At 37.2% G+C, this 23,989-nt stretch overlaps 1 protein-coding gene across 1 annotated transcript; it reads left to right on the top strand.

Annotated features, from left to right (window-relative positions):
• Positions 1–1,261: 1,261 nt before the first annotated feature.
• LOC149661981 (uncharacterized) lies at positions 1,262–15,834 on the top strand. Its single transcript, XM_089843893.1, has 4 exons — positions 1,262–1,340; positions 13,764–13,975; positions 14,173–14,308; positions 14,961–15,834. Exons 1-4 carry the CDS (start codon positions 1,295–1,297, stop codon positions 15,050–15,052), a joined length of 486 nt encoding a protein of 161 aa, XP_089700019.1. The 5' UTR covers positions 1,262–1,294; the 3' UTR covers positions 15,053–15,834.
• The last annotated feature ends 8,155 nt before the right edge of the window (positions 15,835–23,989 follow it).

Genomic DNA, 23,989 nt, shown 5'->3' with positions numbered 1-23,989 from the left:
CGCTTGATTCGCGAAACTAATCAAGTTAACGGCACTTTAGCGAAACTTGGTCGAACAAATACAATAGAGCCAACTATAGCTCCACGCTAGTTCGTAATTAGACTCTCAAAACGCGGAAGGGGAAGTTACATATATATGGAATACCAGAAGAGGCTTAGAATATTGGCGGCGGTGCGAGCTACAAGGAGAAGGATGGTTCCCCCTGAATATTGACAGGACCTCCGAGTGAGACGAGCTAGCGACATTGAGCCTTGGAAACCGTATCTTAAGTAGAAGAGGAAAGACGGGGAGAGTCGGGGACATCCTAATATTTAATTAAGACTAAATAGACCACCCCGGGGGAGCCATTTGCTACGTCAACTATATAGAGGAAGGAAGGATGGCAAGAGATAGTTCTCTATTGTTATAACACCGTCCAGGGGTTACTTTCTAAATCCATAGAAATTCCCTTCGCTCGGATTCGTCTTTTCAGTAGAGCTCGCTCGGGGTTTTCGAGTCCTCGGAGCGTATACTAGCTTTGCACGAAATGTTGCTAAGCCTTAAAGAGAAATGGGCTTCTACCTATATCCCCATTGTTATAAAATATAAAGACGAAGGATTGAGAGAGACAAAAAGAAAGAGGGAAATTGTCCTCTCTCTCTCTCTCGTTTTCTCCAGGAGTCCGGATCTTGGAGGAGTCGGCAGAGTGAGGCGGACGGAGGCGTAGCTCGGGACCCCTCTCCCGTACTTAGTAGTAGTTCCTCCACAGAGTTCCTCTTTTGCCCACCGAAACCCCTGTATGGATGGCTCGCCCCGTATAATAAGACGCGTGGTTGGGAAGCCGAGCTTCAGAAGGAGCTTGGCACGCGTCTCGCGCGTACCTAATTTTCAACAGCGTCTCTGTCAGGGTCGGCTTAAAAGTACTTGGCACGCTGATAAACTCGGTTACCTCAAATTCTCGTGGATAGATAACTCTCTTCGATAAATTTCCTCGCTTGACTTACGGAGATCGCGTGCTTTTTGGACACAATAGAGAAGATATTGGTATTAAAAAAGAGCAAGCAGTCTGTGTCGAAATAATAATTGATATCCCCAATAACGTTCTCACCTCGTTTCACACGAGACCAAAATTTCTATCGTATCTTCTTTCTTTTGGTACTTCTTTTTAGTTTTTAGAAAGACTTTGGCGTAATCAGGTTGATTTATTAGGATAGGGTTATTGAAAAGTTTGAGAGTTTATTTCCGGAGGTTTTTTGCAAAAGAAAAACTTGACTTTTAAATATTGTTGAGATAAAAACATAATGTGCTGGTGGTTATGTGGCTCTGGTTAGGAGTATTCTTCTTGTTCAACTTTTTTAAAGGTGGGTTTTTCCCTTATTAACTTTAATTACAACAAATAATCAATCCTTAATTAATTTTAAGGATTAATTACAGCTTATATAAACACGAGTTAAAACTTAGGTTAAAAACCATACAAAATAATTTTATTTTAATTAGATTGAAATTAGTTTTATGGTTCGTAACGTTTAATTTTTTTCCACCGAAATAGATCGAACTAATCGACTATTAATTACTTAAAAATAAACCCAAAAACGTTAATTATAATAAGTAAAATTAATTATAATCCACCCCTTAAGTTAATGACATTTTTCTTCGGGACGCTCCAACTGCTCCGGTAGCGGAACATGTTTCAGGAGCAAGGTAAACAGACTGGAGCTGCTCAAAGAAAACGGCATAATTTCGGATTGCTCACTTTTTTAACGCAGACAATTCCGCCATTAGAATTTTGAATTAAAAAAAAAAGCGTAGTACTTATAATCCCATAATCAAAGTAGTAGTCCAGATTATAAATAGGAGATAGGACTAAACGTTCCGTTGACAAAATTTCTTTAAAGGTCAATAGTTCGTTCGTTGGTTAGTGCGGTATATATTAGTCTTATCTCGAATTCCCTTTTGCCCACGAGAGACTAGATATACAACATTCTACCTGGCTGGAATGAAGGGATATAGGCTTTACCGGAAAAATCTTGGGACGATTCGCGGGTGGGGTTTAAGATAACGGAATAAAGTATAGGGCTAGCCGAGCTAGCTAGCTAGCTACCTGGGCATCGGGTCCCCTCTCGTATATAGGCGTTGCCTTTGCCTGGAATATATATTCGGGCCCGCGTTTCGGGACTCTCCTAATCTCCGCAAACAACTTTTTCTTATACCTCCTCCTCCTCCTAAGTTTCCTTCTAGCGTCTTTGAAATCCTTTGAAGTGTTTCGCAGAGATATTTTTGGCTTTATTTAGAAGGAAAAGAAACACGCCTTTAAAAGCCTTACTTTAATAGCTTAAAAAAAACTACGAAATATTGAAAGAAAGAAAAAGGAAAATGTTTTATAAAGAAGTAAGTGTATGTCCCCGTAGAGAACTTTTACAAATTTTTCCTTTCAAGGGGATTTTAATTTTTTTTTTTTACTCTTTTTGGGGAATCTGATTAGGGGATTTAAGAAGGAGAATTTTAACTAAGGGAGTATAATATACTTTAAGGTAAGAGGATGTTTACCCCGTTACATTTTTAACGTTATCCCGAGTTCCTGACACTACAGAATATATCTTGAGAACTTAATAAATGATACGCGTTTTTGAAAGCGAAAGTTTTGAATGAATAATAATGCTAGGGATAACATTCGGAGGAAGTGACTTCGTATTTTGTAGAACCCAATCTTAAAAGTAGTTTATCATTAAAATAACTGAATTTTTACCTAAGAGTTTGTTTCACTTGCTTCACGCAGAGATATTGGCAATTCCGTGGATTTTCAAATAACTATAATATACAAATAATATGTATTCGTTTATGATGTCTAGCAACCCTTTTCGATAAGGATTAACGATTTCGATGTGGTACTGTAGGAATTTTCATAACAGGGGGGGGGGCGCTCTAGCCTTTTATGTTAAATGAGATCGGACCTGCCGCTTGAAATTTCCAATATATTATTCGAGGAGAATGCGAGAGAGCGGCGTTGATTCTACAAAGCGCTCGGTGTAGTAATTTTAGATCATGGAAATATTCTCTTCTATTTTTAATTTTAGAGCTCTTGAGCCGGCGGCTTCGACTCAAAGACGCTCAAAGTCTCCGCTCCAAACAGCGCGACTGAACAACAAACAATTACCCCTTGAGTAACATCGACGTCCTGTGAGAAATAATAAGCCTGAAACCTAGATCTAAAGATGGGGAAAATATACGTGCTGTAATAAGATTATTATAATTTTACTTGGCGGTAATTCAAACTTCAATGTCGTTTCTCTCTCGAAAATTATTCCCGAATCTTTTCAAAGGGTAATAATTTGAATAATTACTAATTTATGCTATTGACTTGAAAGCGGCCTAGCGACTCTTCTGATATTTTTCATTTTATACATTTTCTCTTCTTGCGCTTCGAGCGATTTCGATTCGGATTTATTAAATTTCCCTTACAAAATAATTAAATTGAAGTGATAATGCCAGGAAATTCCAAGTAGTTTACAATCGTAAGTCTCTTGATAACGAATTAAAATATTTTGGGTATCTTCGTTCGTCTTTATATATTTTTAAACCTTGGGAAACAATCAATTCGTATTTAGTTAAGACTCTTTCGGAATTAATACCGACCAGATCGTGAGCGTTAAGTTTTAAAGTAAGTCTCTAGCGTGCTTACATTAATCTAAATTCTCCGATATTCACCCCTTTAAGAGCTCGTATCGAGATTAATAATGCAAAAGGCGTTGAAATTGACCTTATTCGTGATCAGACGATTTAAGGCTTAAGTTAGGGATCGTCTGATATAAATGTTTCATTAGACACTCGCTTTGGCTATATTTAAGCCTAATTTGGATGCTTTAAGAGTCCAATGGTTTATTCAACGCTTTCAATCGATTGATTTCTACAGCGCAATCGGAATTGAAATCGAAATCGAAACGATCTGGTATTTTAATTTTCATCTATTTTAACTAATGTCACGAAACAATTTCCGGTTGACTTAGCTATTTGATTCGTATGATAAGGTCGATACTTTAAAATGTACCTTCCTCTGTTTATCAATATTTGAACGATTCGAAGCGTTGGAATTCCCCTTAGGATATTTCTCTCGCTCCTCTAATTTCAGCTCAACACGGCGGATCTTACGGATTGATACGCCATTTATTTATTTCAGTTCGGGAATTTTCGCCATCTTTATTTAATTTTGAAATCGAAATAAAGATGTTAAGCGCGTCTCGAAATTATAGGCGGTGGTGATCAAAAGATGAAGATGAGAAATTCGTCCAGAGGTATAGAGTGAAACTGTCAATTATATTTTAGAGACACGTTTGTAATTCTGCGGAAAATCGCCAAGGGCAAGAATGAGATTGAAGTTCCATTCGCATTTGAATTATGAAATATAACAATTTAATTTAAACAATGAAATCTTGAGAAACGTTAGAGGTTTAGTTACCCAGGGTATATATTTACTGAAACATGAAGCTGACCTTCCACTTTGTGAAATGTGCCATCCAAAGCTAAAAATACCAAGACTGTGATTCTTGAAAAGTCACCGAACGATGTTACCTGGAAAATTAAACATTATTAACACTTATAGATTTCGCATCAAAAAATTTTGCAGTTAGAACGAGGCTTAATAGTCACGTGTCAAAAGGGCGTTCATAGCTTTCAATTCATATTGAAACTCTGTGTGTGCACGCGTAGTGCATATATATATATAGTCTTCTATAGTTACAAATCCACAGACCTAGAAAAGTGCTGCCTTCGTCAAACTTGAGTATGGGCGAATATCGAAGCCTCGAAAGACCCTTTTGAGAGGTACTTCACAAGCCAGCCTAAAGCCAATGTCACTCCCTGCATCCCAGTACATCGTAACAAGTCCCAGAATGCCTTAGAAATGTCCAAACGAATTGGGTTATATTTTGCTTTTTCCGAGACGCTAATACTCGGCCCTCCCTCATTCAGTTCTTATTAAGAGTGTCCCATTTCTCTTTGCTGCAACAACTTAGGAGTGTGTTTTTATTAGCGTGTTCAGGAAGGATTCCCTTAATTTTAGTTAGCCAGGGGGGGGGGGTTACCACCATCTCATTAGTAAAATGAATTGGTCTGGCCCCCCTTTTCTTCGAAGCTAACGACCGTCTAAATTTCTCATTCCCATTCGAGTTCACCGGTAATTACTTACCCCGGCCGTGTCTAATTATGGGACCCCTCTGTCCCACCAAAGAAAAACCATCTAAACGTTGCTATAGTTGCCAGAGTTTATTACTTTTTACCAAGAATATTGAAATAAATATTGAGAAAATCTAATCAGAAATATTATAGTTATGAAATTCCATTTTTTAATTAAAAGAAAAATAACATAAGGTGTATCAGAAATTAAGTGAGATGTTCTTAGCGAAATCAATTTCAAATATTACTCGCTGTTCAGTAAGTGTTTATTCATGAGTGAATTTAGGCATTTAGTAAATTCAACCCACTACTGTAAAAAAAAAGAAACCTCTCAACCTAATTGTGTACGAAAAAAGGTCCACTTTTTAATTGCTTTTCCATATTAGCAATTATACCATAATTGTTTCAGAAAACGGAAGTTCAAATCGTTTTATCACAAAATTTTTCAGGACGTCGCATTTTTCTTCTTTTTCTTAAATCTTAAATGATGCTTGTAGGAAGAAATTAGGGTGGTATACGTGCGGCGCGCGAGACGAATTACGAGGGGCTAATCAATCTCGGATATGAAGTCCCGTTAAAGATTCCTTTAGCTATACACCGATTAGGTTTAGTGATTAGCCTCTCGGTGAATTTAGAAGACTTTAAAAGGCAACGGCATGGGTAATTGAGGGTGAAAATGTATTTTAATGATTATTCTTAACGAAGATATTATCTGAACATTAGGCCTATGTATATTTAGTAGCGATAAAGCTTTAGAGATATTTTAAAAATATGGTTAGCTTAATTTTGCTTTAAAATTTTAAATTTAATTGTTAATTAGATCAATGTACCGTATAGAACAGATGCTTTTTTTTAAGTATAGTTTATCATACATGGTCATAAGGAAATTTTAATTCTATATAGACCGGCGAATATTTCCCATTATAAATATCAGATGTAATAATATTAATTTATTAAACCAAATTAAATAAATACTCCATTTGGTCCAGAAATAACCCAAATTAATTCTAAAATGGACATAAGCAAGCTTGAGTTAAATTATCGACTTTTGTTTAAAAATATGCTGTAACGAATTATATTTAATTACATCTCATTGATTAAGATTATCGCTACGTAATAATTACAGGGATATAATGATAAATAATTGCTTGTACGGTATGAAAATGGGTGCCCGCATTCTTACCAATAGCTGAGCGGAAGTATAAGGGAAAGAATGGGAAGTGCCGTTGACCGTTGTGCCTCGGTCGCGATAATGTTTAATTAAAGAGTGACTCCCTTATTATAGTACCTTTTACGTTAATGCTAGCTCTCGATAATTACCTAGAAGAGTATATATAGTATATTTGTTTCTGTTAAGTAGGTAGGTATATCGCTAAATTTTCAAGATGAGGCTCTCCATGCCATCATAGCCTTTGGGGCTAATCGTTTCCCAAGCCCCGGCCCGTTAGAAGGTAAAGGTCTTGGGAACTGACTTTGGTAGCGATAAATTGGGAGACACATTGAGTGTAAATAACGGCTAAAAGCTCGTGGCCCATTAGGATGCCTCGAAGACGACCAACCAAGCTTGATGCGTAAAATACGTACCTCGTCCACAGATAGTATACCATACATATATCTTAAGCTATGGGGTTAATGGAGGTAAATTTATAGTGAATATTTACGAGTTTGTGGCAAGCTCCGGCCGCCGTAACGATGACGTTAACCATTTTTGGTCTTCCCTATATCCATAAGTTCGTAAGATATGTTTCATAAGTTTGTCACTGGTTACAGCGAGCTTTTCATGAAGTGAGTGAGGTAGGTCATAGATTCGAGGTAAAGCGACGCCTGGTGAGGCGCCGTCAAAGGCTTAGTACAGACTAAAATGGAAGAAAGTTAACCGAGTGTTGTCAATTCTCGCTTGTCGTTCTCGCACTTGCTCGATCTGTCTCTTAGTAGCCTTACGAAGAATAGGTAATGTCATACTTATGGAAAACATATCTTATAAACTTATGCTTTGGTATATATCTTAATACAGAGCGCGTAATGGATTGATAAATGTATATATATATATATTTTTTTTTAAATCCATAACGGCCTGGGCCTATATTATTTTTAATTTACCGAGGTAGTTTTTTGCCTTATTGTCTGCATAATACATTACTAATGACACCATCGCACTTAAAAATTCACTTACTATATCTCCATTGAAGCGGATAGTATAATAATTTTACGATAATTCCGTCATAAACAGTTCCGTATCCGCTCATGGCACCTTTGACGCGTTAGTCTTTAAACCTGTCAAATGCAGGCGGTACATTATTCATAATCCATTTACTTATTTTTCTTAAAATATGCATAAGGTACCGTATGTGATTTTCATTTTTTATTTAAAAAAGGAAAGGCCATTCGTTATTGATGGTATACGGCCTAAAAAGGTTTGTATTATAAATATAACTCGTGACAGTATGTCCTAGCTATAAAAAAAATATATATTAAAAGGAATTTTATAGAAACCCTCGGGGTAAACCTAGATACAGCTACAAAAAGGGAACGAGAAAATAAGAAAGAGTTAATAAAAAAAAATAAGACGAAAATCACTCAGGACGAACTAATTTCCTCGGTATTAGCGCGCAAGAAGCTGAAAATAAGTTGAACTATTTTTTTCCTACTATTCTTCATCGGGTATGTTGGAAAAATAGTCCCCAACTTTATTCCTTTTCTAGCTGCATCCTTTTTAGCGTACATCTCTAAGACGTTACTTTGTATAGAATCGTGTGAATTTTCTCCATCTTCTACTTCGCGACAACTCTCAAGTCTAGCGCGTTCGCTAGTTAGGGACAATCGGTGGTGGAAGGGAGAGAGGAAGCATCTGGGAAGTCCCAGAGGGTATTTTTCTTAAAGACCTATTTGCCTTATTCCATTAAATTCCTCCCCACCTAAAGTAGCGACGTACTTCCGCTCTCTAATACGGGAGAGGTACCAGTCGCTACACATCTTGGCGCTATGGTAAACGTTGTACGATACTTCCCGAAGCTATGGCTTCAGTGTAATGCATGCCAAAGTTACTTTAGCTTAAAATTCAATGGGAAAATGTTAAAACCTTGGGTTTAAATAGCGTTTAAAATATTGATACGTGGAAACAGGAAGTGTACGTTCAGTTACGCTGTATTTTGATGGTGATACGAATGTACATACCTCTTTAAAATACTTTAAACAAAGCTCTCCCTCCGCCTTTTCTATCGTACTCTCTCTCTCTCTCTCTTTTACTGGCTTGGAATGGAAGGTTTGGGGTATGTGGTGGTGAAGGTGGTTTATTCGAACCGTATACGGGTATACCGGGGCTCTCCCCCCTGGGGAATTCCTTCAGTCAGCTTGCCTTCGCGTTAGTTCAGGCTTAACTCTTTATATAATGGTGCCATTAGTTGCTTTATCCTTAATTGGACCCGGTGAGCTATAGGTAGGGATAAGGGGAAAGAATATAGCGGGGAGAAAGGGGCAAGGAAAGGAAGGATTCATGAGATAGTAGATTCAAAAAAATTATTCCTTCCTAAGGCAGCGGTTAAGAGACGCGGCAACTTCTAATAAATGGGCAGTAAGCCTTTAAAATCTTCAACATTTTAGAGAGCTGCCTCTGTAATTTATTTGAAAGAGGTACGCACGCTTCTCTTCGAATTTGATGAAATAGCTATGGAGATGTCGGAAACTTGTCTCTTATATAACGTAATTTATACAGGGTGTTTCTGCAAGGTCCCATAAAACACTCCAAACCTAAATTGAAATAACGGGAAAAACATTTTTGACTCAAAGTTAAATCATCCATAGCACACTGCCAATTAATTTTCGACAGACCTTTCAGATCACCCTGTAGATAAGAGCGAGTGGTTTGTATATTTATTGGATTTTAATTTAGAATTTTATTAATTTTTCTCGATAATATTGGGTTATTTATTTGACCACTGTCCGACATTTTAAGATACCCTTTAGAAGTTCAGAGTGTATACCCAAAATTCATTTTCGTAATGGAAAATTTTGGAGGTTTAAGGGGGGTGGTATGGGCGGAAATTAACGCTCCCAGTTTATACTCTTCTCTTATCCTGGGATAAAAGACAATGAAACCGTAATTGCCTAATTTTTCAAAGACACCGAGGAAATTTGTACGAAAAACATTTTCGTTATAGACCATATTCCTTAAATTTTTTAACTCCTTAAGACGAAATATGCAGATTTTCGAGGAAATTGGTTTATTGAAAATTTATGACCTAAAAATTTAATTAGTTTCGTTTAATTCAGGATTAGGCCTATAAATTATTTATTTTGTTGTTCCGGGAAACCATTTGAATATCTGGCTTATAATTGAACCCTTGAAATGCGGCTGTACTGCCAGAAAAAAATGAAAAAACAATTTCTACAAAACATATTTATCTATCGCGCCTGTATAGTGTTTCACTCATTGCACATCGGTGTTCAGTAGAAGGACAACCATCAGGGGTTAGATTCAGGAATCACAAACCTCTAAACTTTATTTCCATTCAAAACCAACAAAGCTAATATTGTCTAAGAAGATCCTGTGAATTTCTATTGTGATATAACTATACGCAAAGAAAGAGAAATTCAATCAATTATTCTTTTCATTCGCGTATACAAAGTTCTTCACCTTACGAGAAAAAAAGGCGGGAATATTATCCAATAATTTTGAAGAATGCTACCTAGCTAGAGAAAGGGAACTTCTCTTTCCCGAACCTCGCGTGATTCCATCTACGTCATACATCCTGTAACGAAAAGGGAAGACTTCCTTCAAAAATTATACACCTTTGGAATAATTTCTTTCGGAAGTTAGGATAACTCGAGCTAATTTGTACAATATATCCATACCGAAGTGTTGGGGCGGAGAAAGGAAATTCTCGAGACCAAGGCTTAAGACGAACGAACATTTTTAACACTGTGTGATGGATAGGACGATGAATAAAACATGGGAGAGGCTTTTTGGACACGATCTATAAACGAATTAAGAAACGACAACCGAGAGAAAAAGATAGAGTAAAAAAAAGGAAATGAAAGAATGGAAGGCGTGAGGAAGTAAAAAAAAAGGAAGAGAAAAGTCTGTATAGCGGCCAACACACATATTCATTCGGCCCAAATGAAAACTCTTTTTAAAATGGTAGAAGACCCGTTTCTATAGGTGCACTGAGGGTATAGACTAGGTCATAATCCTATTATTATATTCTTACGTATCGATTTGGTTATAAGGAAAAGCTCGGAGATATACTTTTTTCACGCCCCTCCCCCTCTCTCTATATATATACAAAGAGCCAGCAAGATTAACTCGAGTCTGAATAACTAAGCTGTATGGGAAATAAAATAAGAAATAACGAATTCATCCTGTCTTATATAATGAGATTAAAACCAACTTAACCCATAAGAAATTGTGTGGAAAAATAACTTGGGATACCCTTTGAAGTTAGCTTCATTATAATATACAAATTTTTTGACACTTACTTTCATGTTTATAAGAGAAACTTAGTGTAAAAAGAAATTTCGGTTCATGTCTTTTATAAAAAATCCTTATTTCTCATGATGGATAACGCTTTTATTTTAAGAAACTATAGAGAGGTTTTGAGGAAATATATTCCGGAAGTAAAATAATTTTTTAAAGCACTTCCTTGGCCTGCTGTTCTTGTTTCTCTCGTGATTATGCATGGGTATATTTCAATATGGTTCCTTATCCAAGCATTACCAATCGAGGATCGCATCAAAATGCAAAAGAATATAATTTATTGATTTTATTTTTAAGATGTTCGCATTCTTTCTTTATGTAGAAAATTTTGAGGCGAAAAATTTCGGAGGCATATTTGAATATTCATGACAAGCTTTTTCCTCTTTTATGGAATATTTTAAGGAAAAGAAAGGAAAGCAATTTCTTCCTTCGGAAGTTAAATTGTTTCCGGAAGTTTTTCTTAAAGATTTATTGTTACGTAACTCCCATAAAAAGAAATTGGAAGGTTCCAGGCCTATAGTTGGAACTATCTATTTGGTTTAACCGTCTTAGAGATATATTTTCAGGAAAATTTCATCGGAGGTTTTGAGCATGTAAATTTGCAAAAATCGAGTCACATTACTATAAAATAAGACTTAATACGTCAACCTTACTGTGAGTGTATCATCAATTTTGACCTTTGTTAATCCACGGATTAATTTTTAAACTTTACATCTTGCCGGTTTGATATTTCAATGATCAATAGAAGTTAATCCGTTAAATCCGTCGTATTTGTTTGCAATTACAACATCCTCTTTCCAATATTACTATCCAATGGCATATTTGAACAAGTGAAATGTATTTAATTAGCTTTTGAAGGTTTATACAAATTGTATAAAGGCGTGCGCACCAGGCGCGCGTATTCAATGTTTGTGTATTTAAAACTCTCCCTATCCTAACAAATTTTAGTTCTAATCGGATTTAAGCTTGAAACGGGATGGTGCTATACTAGCTACTATAGCTAGATTCGGAAGAGGATTCCATAAAGCTCTAGGCAAGAGTTGGAGTGTATATAGGTTCAAGTATTAGTTAGGTCGCCGGAGATCCCCGTTGTAGGGTAATTTCGGAATTAAATCCTTTGTTTAATGATAAACTTGGCATTTAAACGGGCGTTTTGAGCCTTTCCAGAGACTACCGAGTCTTCTCCAATTTTCGGTTTGCAGGTTGGGACATTGGAAACGGTGTCAAGGAGAAAGTATCTTAACACGAAGTTATAATCAAACCCACTATTTGAAACCCTAATTAATTGTTTAAGAAATTATAAAAGAAAACGTGTAGATCCCTACCTGTATGTTAAGCAATTGGTCAAGTTTAAATACTTCAGTTTGATTCATTTCTCTTCAAAGGTAAAATCGACGACTTTATTATTAAAGCGTATGCAGAACCTATATACGTTCCAAACTCGGAAGCCCTTTACGATTCTGACTTAATTAAGCTAAAGCTAGCTTCGCGTTGTTTGACAAATTTCTAGGACTAATTGCTAATTTTATTTGGCTTAAAATATTTGCGTAATGGATTAACCTTAGTAGAGTATAAAATGTTGTAGACTAACTAAAAATATCCAGATTTTTTTCATTATAAAAATTAAACATTGAAAATGGTTTTTAAACTTACTGCATATCAGAAGCTCTATTTAACGAAGCCTGGAGCGTTTCAGAAAAATGTCTGGTCGATTTTAATCAACGATTGTGTGGTGTTGTTGTTACTAACCCTTTAAAGGTTTACCTTGTAACCTTTAAAAGCCATTATTATACCAGAATAGCCCTGGCTATATTCTTTATCGTGAAAAACACTATGGTCCTTTTATACCAGTTATAGGAAAGGGGTAAGGAGTTAGTTTTATGTCGTAAAAAGGGTTTAAGGGACGTCTTTTAGGACCTAGACTAATAAGTATAAGATGGTAGGATGAAGGACAACGTCCATTTTTACACCATAGCGCGTCCGGTATTCGCGTATTACCCAGTTAATAAATTAACAGGCTGAAAGGTGGAAATCTATAGTGAATATTGGGAAGGTAGTGTGTAGCTTCTACTGAATTCACGGGGAAAACGCGGACGTTAAAGAGAACGATAAAATTTTATCGTGTAGGTTATTTCGCGCAAAAAACATCACTTGAATTTCCCTAACGGTAGACGACGAATTGGTCTAGAAAAAGATTGGGTTATAAGACCTTTCCGCCGTCGGATGAATTATCCAGGAATATATGAAATTCTACCACGAGTATTTAAATAATTGAACTGCTTCTGATAAGTCTGATAGGATGCTCTTTGGATCAGTTTAACTTAGTGGAAGGTGTCAGGGAACAAAGGTTCTACAACATTTATTTGTCGATGAAGATGTTCTAGAAACATTGTGTTCTAGAGGCGGTATATAAAGACCGATAAAAGGTCGGCTAGGTCTCAGGATTGTTGAGGGAAAAAGAGCTGGCGCTTTTGGTTTAGTGCCAGTAATAATTGATTGTCCAGGAAGCGGGTCGAGAAAAGGGAGGTAGGTAGGCACTCGGACTAATAGCCCCCATAGTATAGAGATAAAAGGGTTGAAGAAATACAGCTCTCCGAATGTTATTGCGAACCAATCTTGTTTTATCGGGCGGCCAGAGCGCGGGTGACAATATTTATGGCATATTTCCTTTTACGCGCCACACCCGGATGGAAAGAGAACTAAACCCTAAAGAGAGAGAGAGAGAGAGAGAGAGAGAGAGAGAGAGAGTACATCTCGGTGGTGCTCCATCCATACGAACCCGCACAGCCAAAGAAAAAAATATCTACCACCATGCACGTTCCTTCTCGTGTATTATTACCGGTCGTACGTTCTGTCCTTCCGTTGCGGATATATATGGAAGTGACCGTATTACATAGACCTATGCTATTACTTTGTTGCCCATAAATTACCCTCGAACCCTGATAACGAAGAATTTGTTAACTAGAAGTACAGGTTGGATACTTTTAAGTGGACGACGTGTCCCGTCGACTTTAGGCCGCGAAATTTGACCTATTCTTGAAATTGATGGCTACGCGTCATTCTTGAAGCGCTTTAATCTGATAATAACCATAACATAAGCCTATTCTAAAACGTGTTATTTCTTGTTTCTCGCCCCAAATAGGAGTGACGTTTTTAACGTTGTTGAAGCTGGATGTCCCCGATTTTGTACAAGCGGGGAAAAACGTCAAACTGTCGTGCGTGTACCGATTGGACAGTGGCATTGAAAAACTTTATTCAATTAAGTGGTACAAGGACAACATGGAGTTCTATCGTTACGTTCCCCGTGATCGACCACCGGCCCAACTTTTTCCGCTTGATGGATTGGAGATTGATGTAAGTTTCTTTTACTCTTCTTACCCGGCCGATTCCCAAATCCTTCCATCCGTCAAACCCAGAGAAACTCCGGGAAAAATATAATCCCTTCTTGTAATATAATATTCAACGTCATCCCTGTAATAGGAGCTGACCTTTAACCCCCAGGTGAAATATTCATAGTGTAATTTCTGGTTTTGTCAATTTCTCTCCTATAGCTTGACAGATCTTTGAATGGAACCGTTTACATTCGAGATCTCGCTCTGTCATCATCCGGTATTTACAAGTGCGAGGTGTCTGCCGACTATCCGAGTTTCCAATCAGTTAGCGCCTTCAAAGAAATGAACGTTCAAGGTAGGAACGATTTTTGTTATTTTCTGGAATAGTAGTACTTTTTACGCTATCTTTACCAACACAAACTGGGAATGTTCTCTATGTTTGAACATATAATCCATAAATTACGTTTGTTTATCTTCGCGCATGGTTTTTCGGAGGTATTGAATATGAGATATAATTACGTTCGGTCGGGTTTTCCTACGATTGAATCATGATAAGCATGTGTAGTTTGAGCTATTTCATAAATGTTTTTGCATGGTGTTTCACTAATGGCACGGTTTGTTTTGAGCTGAATTTTGGGTTCCTTTTGTTTTGAGACTGATAAGTTGATTGCATCTGAACAATGCTTCAGTAGTTTTTATTCATTTCACCGCATGAGCATTGGATAGTTTTACTATTTCCGGGGTAGATTTGAACTCATGGGTTTTGAGTGCATGGCTGCAATTGCTGAAGTATGTGTTGCATCCAAGGCTGATTGCATCTGAAAAACGTTTCAATGGTTTTTATTCAATTCACCGCGAGACTTCAGTTATTTTTGAGATGATTTGAGCCCGTGGTTATCAAGTGCATGATTGCAATTGCAGAAGTATTTGTTGCATCCATCTCTGTTTCGGACATTTTCGCATATTTCACGAGTATCTTCTATTGGTCTGTTCCTGTACTGTTCCAGAAGCTTTAGAACTAACTGGTGGAGCCCAAGAACTGTCAGGAGCAACATTGCCCTTTGTTCTAACATTGTTCGCGTTGCGATGTTTCGTATGAAGAAATCCAAAGGACTGATTGTTCTTAGGCGAGTGAATTGTGTTCCGAATGGTGGTCGGTTTTATTTCGATCATCTTTATGGAGAAGATGTACGGGACGGAACATTGACACTCACTTTCGGGACACGGACATGTTGGCGAGGCCTGGAGTCCCCGCCAATTCTTTCGCTCCACGAACCACGTAACGCGTTTACGTAGGACAAGTCGCGTACCGAGGATACGTCGTAAAAAACATTGTTACCAAATTGCTTATTAAAAATTTAATGTATATATAAATGGATTTCCGTTATTCGTTGAATTTCATTCCTCTTACGCCTTCCTTTTCCGGTCACATATGGATTTTAACTTCCGGTCAACGGAAGAGGGAGGGAAACGAGGGAATGTTTTTGTATAAAAATATTAATTAGTTACGATAATTATAAGAAAGTAGGTTTAATCAATTATGAAACAATAAAACTTTAGTTGCAACATTGGCGACTTATTGGTGGTAATGTTTAATAATATTATAGTTCCGACACAATGTATAATGAGGGTTATATTTATTTCCGACAAACTCGAAATATAATGTACGTGTGCCTTCCGGTTTACGGTAAAATTATTAAAATTAAATAAAAAATCCAAAGATTTTGTTGGAAATTTTTCAGTAATATTTTAAGTCGCGTTTGGTTAAGTTTTGACATGCGAATTTTATCAACGTGGAGATTTAACGATGTGACCCTCTTACAACTAGTAATGGTTAGAGTTAACGATTACCAATTGCTCTCGAATTTAGCAAAGGACAAAGGATTTCTTAACAATTTTAAGTTTAAAATTCTTTGTATTTAGAAGGAATTTAATAGAATTCGCGACATAAATAAATCATTTATGTCACGTGATAGAAAAATATTTCAAGTATGGGAGACTCGCTCGCTTTGAAGTACAAAAAGAAGCTTCTTTTCTTTTTTTCATTGGCAAAGGCCCGAGTCCATCTTTATGATAGGAGTCATCGAACAGTACCTTTTTTTAAGCCTTGGCTAAGCTTTTATTTTTTGGAATTTCATTTTAGGCTTAAGCGCTGTAAAATGTTTTTATGGTTTTCCTTTAAGAAAGCCATTGAAAAATTTTCTTTATATATTAGGCTTAGCTTAGAGATGAAAATCTTTCGGACCGAGGGCGAATTCTTTAATAAGCGGGAAGCTTTTTGGCCCTGCGCGTCTTTTATGGATTATTCGTTCAATATTTTTTGAAGTGCTTTTCTAGTTTCTTGTTTTTTTTTTCTTTCTTTAGTTTTTTTTATTATTCGTATAAAGCACGTTCTTGGGTAAAAAATAAATCAATCCCACGTTAAACAACGGTAGCTTCCGGGCTATTAGACGCCTCTACGTGTAGAGACCGTAGAAACAAACGCTTTAAAATTGGAGAAACGTTTTAGGTAATAGAAAAATAACGGAAAAAATAGTTGTAGGCCTACCCCTTATCCTTTATCATGTTGTCTTCATTCGACGAGGAGTACAAGTGTTTTCTGCGCGACACGTAATATCAATTAAAGTTATAAGCTTAAAATCATTAAATATTGGCGCGTTTTTCCATTTCTTGCTTACTAGCTAGCACCATGGTTTAATATTAATTAATTTTCACAAGGACGTCTTCACCAATAATACCAAGCACTAATGACAGACGACTGCAAAATTAGAAGAAAAATTAAATATTTAAGTAGTAATTAGTTTAGTTACTAAGCCTTGACGTCACGATTCCCTTAATTAACTACCAAATCCGCTCTTACAGTCAGTGACTTCGTTACCAATTCCACTATAACAACCGGAAATGGGAGTAAGAAACCGGTCTCTCCGTTGAGGGAAACTGAACGCATCCCGCTTTAGTTAATTCTGATTGGTTTAAAGGCAATCGTTATATTCCGGAATTTAAATTCCCCAAAGTACTATTTCCATCTTATCTATTCCTTAAAAACTAAAAATAACTTTTGGGGCTGCATGGCTTCCAGTATAACTCAAAGTTTGGTATTAAAACGCAATCATCTGGGTTCGGTTTAAAATTAAACTTTTCTGGGAAATGTTTTCGATTATTTTTCACGTATCCGATGGGGTCCAATAAATAAGGAAACCTTTTTGGCATTTACTAAAAAAAACCCAAAACAAAATACGAAAATATCTGTCGAAAGTCAAACCACAAAAGTTCGCTTAAATCCGGAATCGCATCGCGTTGCAACACAAATGGCTCTCAAATCTCCCCCGAGGTCCGGGGGAAATGTATGTTCTGATGTATGATTTTAGGAAAGAGTTTTAGTTTTCTACCAAAATCTTTTCCTTTACCGCAAAACCAACGGCCAAACCAAACCAAGGAAGGCACAGTTGCTCCAGTTGCTTTTTCTCTCTGCTTCAAGAGAGAATTCGGACTCTTTCGCGGCGCAGTTAAAAAGACCATTTAATCAAAATCCTGGCCCCGGAAATTAAAGCATTCCGCTTCTATTGTTTCGAAAAATTTTCGCAAGTTTTATATACTTCATTAATTTACAAAAGGGGAGATAGTTTACTCGGAGATACTCTCTTGGTACGTCCCCAAAAAAAAGGTTATTAAAATTTTTGGGAAGTTTTCTTCTTGGATAGCTAGCTAGCTGCGAAAACGCGTAAACCGTTGTTTGTCGTCGCGTCGGAAAAATGTGTCAGAAAAAAGGAAACATTATTTTTGTAAATTACGGAAATTCCCTTCTAGAAATTCTCTCGTAAATCGCCTGATTATTTTTACGCTTTCTCGTGCATTTTGACGCCGCGCTGTGGTCAACGTATTTTTGAATTCCTCCTACCCAAGTGTCAAATTTTAAAATTGAAAATTTTGATGTATTTTTCTTTTTCGTGTACACCGGAAAACAACGGCGTTTCTGGAATTTAACTTTCTTAGTTTTAAAATATTTTGTTTTTGAAAAATATAGGCTGCGAATAATTTAAGTTAGAAAAGGAGTTATTGAATATTTCCAATTTCAAATGTAAATTCCGAGAAAAGTATAGTCAAATTAGAGCCTAAATTCTAATTTAATATAAATAAATCAAAAGGAGTCGCGCTGCTTTGTTTTAAATCCTTTTGAACCATACGCTGCCAGTTAAATCATTAATAAGGAACCGTAAATCTTAGTCCAAATTTAAATTCTAATTAAAAGAATATAAATTTCCCGGGTATATTTTAATCACATTCTCTAAAAATTGGAAAATAAGTTTCTGAAATATAAATTGGAATAAATTTAAATTAAAACCTAAGTACAATGAGTGAATGAAAGGGGTGGAAAGCGGTATAGCCCTACAGCTTTTAATTAATGATTTTGTAGCATTAGACTTCTTAAAGACGATAAATCATTTCAATGTCTGGTATGTGTAGCAATTAATATATCCGCAGCCGGACCCGTACGCGTTCTCTTTCCAGAAATAAATTAAACCGAAGTTATAAATAAAAGGACCTACCATTTACCCCTTGACTTTGAAGCAACATATAGACTTAATTACTACGCATGCAGAAAAGCTAAAATGAAGTTAGATGAATTATCTAAAGATAAACACCATAAGGATTGATACGTTCCTTTCATCACTTTAGTTTTATATACTTCTGATTATTTCTGATGCGGAGAGGGGGTTCTGAGACATCCCCCAATCGTCATCTATATTCGCTAGACGTTTCTTTAATTATAAAGATTGATTACGAGGTAGTTGCGAAAAGGTGTATATATAACACGTAGAAGGCGAATGCAACGGTATGCCACCACCATCACCACCGGTTTCTGACGCCTTTGTGTTTAGTTGGCGACCGGCTGCCGTTTCCCGCGGGATGAGGAATTTGCGGCCAACGTAACCCTCTCGTCTTACGTACGTTATATAAGGTTTCGTTTTCTTTGCCCCTGTGGCCCCCAGAACACCTTGTCCCTAATACTCTCCGTCCGTCCGTCCGGCTCTCTTACCACCGTGGACCACGCTTGAAGAAAGAAGAAGATTGTACAACTAGATAGATTAGGGTTAGGACTGAGGGTGGGACAGGTCGGTAGGAGTTCCGGTTCCGCCTCTTCTCCCCTCCTATTTCTTCTCATCGTTGAATAGCTTGGCATCTAGGCACCTATAGGCCTTTGCGATTTCTTACACCAGAAGAGATGTCCGCTATAGTGAAAGAGAGTAAGAAATCCCTAATATAGAGTTCTCTCTAATGTTGAGGGGTCGTCTTGTATTACATTCCGATACGGAGTATTCGTGGCGTCTAAGTGAATTGAGAAGAATATGTTACTTCAACCATTTTATTAGGCTTCAACAGTTTCAGGCAGGGAAACTTCTAAGATTATCATTGTGTTCACTTAATTTTGAATCTAAAGTTATAACCAAAGATAGTGTTGTTTCGTCATTGAAGGTGGTCACTTGAGGTTATGGGAATGTATGTTTTAGAACACCTTAATTCTACAGGACAATGCGAATGGACATTCTGTATAATGCTGGAAGGAATAAAAAATAACGTCAAATGGACGGCGGCGTTGCTTCTAGATGGAATAGGAGCGGGAAAAAGGATGGGTTGTTGGAATGAGAGAAGCTTGAAGAAGAAGAAAAAAAACTATTCACACTTGACGTTCGAGGAAGAAATATGATTCCGATATATATATCCGAGGTTATTTCGTTTGCTAAGAAAGAATGCCAAGAACCCATACCCCCTTTCTTTTTTTCTTTCCAAAGAGTTCTCATTTACCTTGCCTACAAAAAAAATTGGAAGGAATAGCCTAGGATATTGAAGGAGTCGAATATATATGAAACGTGATCAAGAATCTATACCTTTCATTCCGATTTTGATGGAAAAGCTGTATATTCCCTTTTGGGATGGATATACAGTTAATTATCGGCGCTATTGGTGTGAAGTTCTTTTACCCCTTCAATCGTGACGACGCAAATGGCGGCCGCGTACTGCCTAAGATTAGTAGTAAATTGCATATAAATCATTATTTTCTATTGCGAGATTTTAATTAACATAAATTAACGGGGTCACATTTTATCCGATGAGAGCTAGGTTGTTCAAATTCTAGGGTCTTTCCTGCAGGTACTCTTACGTATCAAAATCTCGAGACGGTCTAAATCTTAAACGTAATTGACAATATTCGGTTGCTAGGCGGCGATCTTCTTAAGAAGTCATTTTTCTCGTCCACTCTTTCTCCTCAAAACTTTAGCCCTTGGCCGAGTCGGTTTTCTCCCCTTCTAGGCCGTAGTTTCAAGAGAAAATCAAACATCCGCGGGCCTTTTATTATTGTACTTGCACTAGAAATCGCGGGGATAAGATGATTCTCGTCTTTATTAAATTTTTTCTCGACTTTGGTGCGAGGAGAAAACTTCTTCTTCTCTTTCAAGTCTGTTTAGCGCCCCCCACCCCCTTTATTTTGAACAAAGGGAATATTTTTCACTTTTTCTTGCCCTCGGGATCAAAAAGAAATCGCAAAATATGAAACTCCGTATCATCATCTACGTATAACGCTTCTAAATTTAATATCAGTTTTTGTTTCCTTAGAAACTATACGTTTTATCGTCTTTAAACTATCATAAGGTTACGTCTTAAGTTTTGTTGAGGTTTTCTTTGAAAACAATCTAAAAATTGATTTAAACATTTGATATTATTGGTCGACTTGAAGAGTAACTTTTTAAGCTCTTGGAAGTAACCTTAGGAAAACCCAAGAAAATAATCTTTCTCTTTGTAAATTGGGTATAAGACAGCAACTCTCCGAACAACGAGGGGTCAGCTTTCGATAAAATTCAACCGAAGAAAAATTTAATCATCCTTTGTAACTCGTTCTAAAAATAATTTCTATTATACCTATATAGTATATTCTTTGACCTTTCATGTTTCCTTACATCAATGCTTTGAAAATCCCAAATGAGGGAGCGGTATACGTCCGGCGAACTAGATAGAGTTAGAAAGAAAATTCAAGATCTTTTATAAAACGACCCGAAAACATTCGATTATGGATCAAGTCAGTTTGGATGGGAGAGGAGAGAGAGGCGTCGAAATCTTTGTCGCTCTATTAGAGTAGGCAATGGTTCGCGATGTCGAAATTCGTAGCTCGAACATTTCGATTCTGTGCGCGGAACTAAGCCTTCCATGCAATCTCGGATCGATGGTCCAAGCAGCTAGGGATCTCTCGGAGAGTTTCCTCCGTTTGCGTTCCCCCCAAAACGTACCAGGGGGTAGATTGACGCTATTAATGTCTGACACCTATAACTTAGACAAATTGAGCGTAAAGGGTGAAATGAAATAGAAAAGGCACTGATCTAGACGTAACCTTGATAGCGTGTACCTTTACTCCCGCTCTTTCCCATCGCTAACCTATTAAGGGGTCCTTCCCTCTCCTTCTTCTTCTTCTTTATCCGCCACGACACCTTTTACAAACTCGCGAATGGCGCCTTTTTTTTTCGTAACTTAGGAAGTTTTCTCGTAAAAACGCCGAAACGCGATTGTTCGGTTTTTCTTGATGAAACTTTTTTAATCTTGAGGGAATTTTGTATTGAAAAAAATGCCTAAAAATTGTGGAAGGAAAAAAAACTTTTCTGGGTGATAAAAATGTAATTACTCAAGTAAGATATCTCTCCAATTCTCAAAGCATTGATGACGTAAGAATTTCTGAATTTCTTTAAAGGATATGACTACCTAAAAATAAGTTTCAAAATATTCAACTATATACCCAGCCCTTTTTAACTTCAAAATTCTATATTTATAACTTCATCCTATTTCCTAGTCATTTATGCCAATTTCGAAAGCATAAACACTCACTCACTCACTTTGAGGCTTTCTCTTTGGCAGAAAGGGTAAATTTGTCACCATGGATTCGGTGTCTTCTTGTCCCACTGGTAAAGATCATCTGAAGAAACCCAAGTTAGAGCGCGTACCCTCTGACTATACTTGAACCGATAGAAATAGAGCCGCGCACGTTTAAACGAAAGGAACCTTTCCGTGAGATTCTTCCTAGCTTTCCTATGGCCTTTTTGGGAATTGGAAATTCAAGAATGAGCTCCAAAGAGGATAGGGGTCACTCTCTTTCGTAGCCCACTTTAGCGCGTTTTACCCCCCAAAGCAGCTAGCCAACCAAATGCAAAAGGGGTCTACACTATACAATCTTCTAAGTTGTTTTCTGAATATTTAGTAGGAACCCTTGCTCTAACCTTTTTACGAATAAAGAATTTCTATCCTCGTGGTGAATGAGCGCGCGCGTTTTACCTCGTGGTTCTCGCGGTGCAGAGCAGTTCCCGCGCTTTTAAAAAGTTATAGCGCGGAGCGATATCATCAATCATAATGCTCCCTTTCGGGTTTAAGGGTAATCCGGGCCTTGACAGGGAAGAGTAGCTACGGAATATATTGTTCTTTTCCCCTCTCCCTTCAACCTCCTCTTCGGTTTTAGGTCCTTTGGAACGTCTTCCGACGAACGAAGGCGCGAGCTTCTTGGTTTTCATCTTCGCTCTTCAATCCTTTCTCGAAAAAGCGCTTTTAGACATTACCGTACCGGCTTTCTCTATAAGCGTAAATCCACAAAGGGGTGACAAAGCCCGTAATGGGATTTATACCCTTCGGCCGTAAGCAAACAAACCGCGACCGCTTTTCACCAGCCAGCAATGGGGTATACCGTGTTTGGATGAAGACTTTGTTTATCTAAAACCACTGTTACATTTTGATTTAAAAATATTGTACGCACATAAATCGGTAAATCATTCTAGAGCCTGTGATGTTTTGACCCCTTTTCTTCTTCATTTTTTGACCCATGAACTTCAGGGAGTTCATGCAATGTCCTGAACAATAACAATAATATTAGTTTTAAGCATTATAGTTTGAATTAATATTTGATTGTTTAATTATATTAAACAAATATTGAAACATACGCCAATAATCGTTATTAATATTTTAGTATTTTGAATTACCCTAAGCGGTAAGATTTAGCTCTAGGTACTTTTCATTTTGAAATGAAATTATCTTTGCGCTTAAATATTTTCGTCTATTTTAAATTCATGATCCTTTTGTATCGTGCTGTAAGAATTAAGCTATTTTTGTAGAACCGGTGAAATGTTAGGGTCACACGATAAAACTTAGATCTAAGCGCGGTTGAAATAAGTACACGTAAGAAAACGTTCTTCGGTGCAAACTGGAACAGATGAAATTTAAATGATCCTTGGATTCAGAGATAAAGAATAAAATTCTCCCCATGAACGTTGACCATTATTCCAAAACTCAATTTTGAAAACTCTTGCAAACACCAGTTTCAAATTAAACTGTTTTACTTTGATACCTTTCTCTCTCTTTCTCTGGCGCCGTGCGATGCAATTCCTTTTCTTATAACCTTACCAAATAACGCTTAAAATAAATTAGCTTTTCCCCAGTAAATTGGGAAGATTTCTTCCTGAACTGCATCACGTATAAAAGTCTTATTTCTTTGGCCTGGAGCTTCTTAGTTCTATTCTCTTTTCTCGTTTTGCATGGAGTGCCCATTAGGAGCTCTTTTAAGTAAATAGTTTTGGGGAATCTGGATGAAGTCATTCGTGTATTTAGCCAAGGAATAACCCAAGTGGCTGATATTTCTCTTTAAGTTTAGCTGCGAGTATCGGATAAAGAGAGAAAAAGAAGTAACTATAGAAAACTAGGACTTCGAAATGGTTCCTTGCTTTTAGAGATGGGGTGGCAGAGTGGCGGAGGGGGTGGTAGAAATCGAGTGCATTGATTATAGCTTAAGGAATCATGGGTTTTCTTTTTCACCAAAGAGACGACTTTCCCAGGAGTTGAAGATAAACACAAAACTAAGCATAAAGATCAACCAACCCACCAAGCAACTCCTTCGCTGGCGAACTTGGCTGATGACGTAGAAGCTAGACTCTCGCGATTCCTTTTGCTTAAGGGTGTCCGTCAAGGGACCTGACACTCCGAGTCTCGGAAAGCTTGGGAGAATTCAAAATTT

The sequence above is a fragment of the Phalangium opilio genome, unplaced genomic scaffold, assembly GCF_054372755.1.
Source record: "Phalangium opilio isolate 3A_F unplaced genomic scaffold, DU_Popi_V2 ptg000070l_1, whole genome shotgun sequence".
NCBI lineage: Eukaryota > Metazoa > Arthropoda > Arachnida > Opiliones > Phalangiidae > Phalangium > Phalangium opilio.
The sequence above is the reverse complement of the archived record's forward strand: the minus strand, read 5'-3'. Positions and strand labels throughout refer to the sequence as shown.

Excerpts from the sequence above, each read along its gene's own strand:
- LOC149661981 (XM_089843893.1), top strand. The coding sequence starts at position 1,295 with ATGTGGCTCTGGTTAGGAGTATTCTTCTTGTTCAACTTTTTTAAAG. Across the intron at positions 13,976-14,172 it reads TTGATGGATTGGAGATTGAT|CTTGACAGATCTTTGAATGG; the intron begins GTAAGTTTCTTT and ends TCTCTCCTATAG. Across the intron at positions 14,309-14,960 it reads CAAAGAAATGAACGTTCAAG|AAGCTTTAGAACTAACTGGT; the intron begins GTAGGAACGATT and ends GTACTGTTCCAG.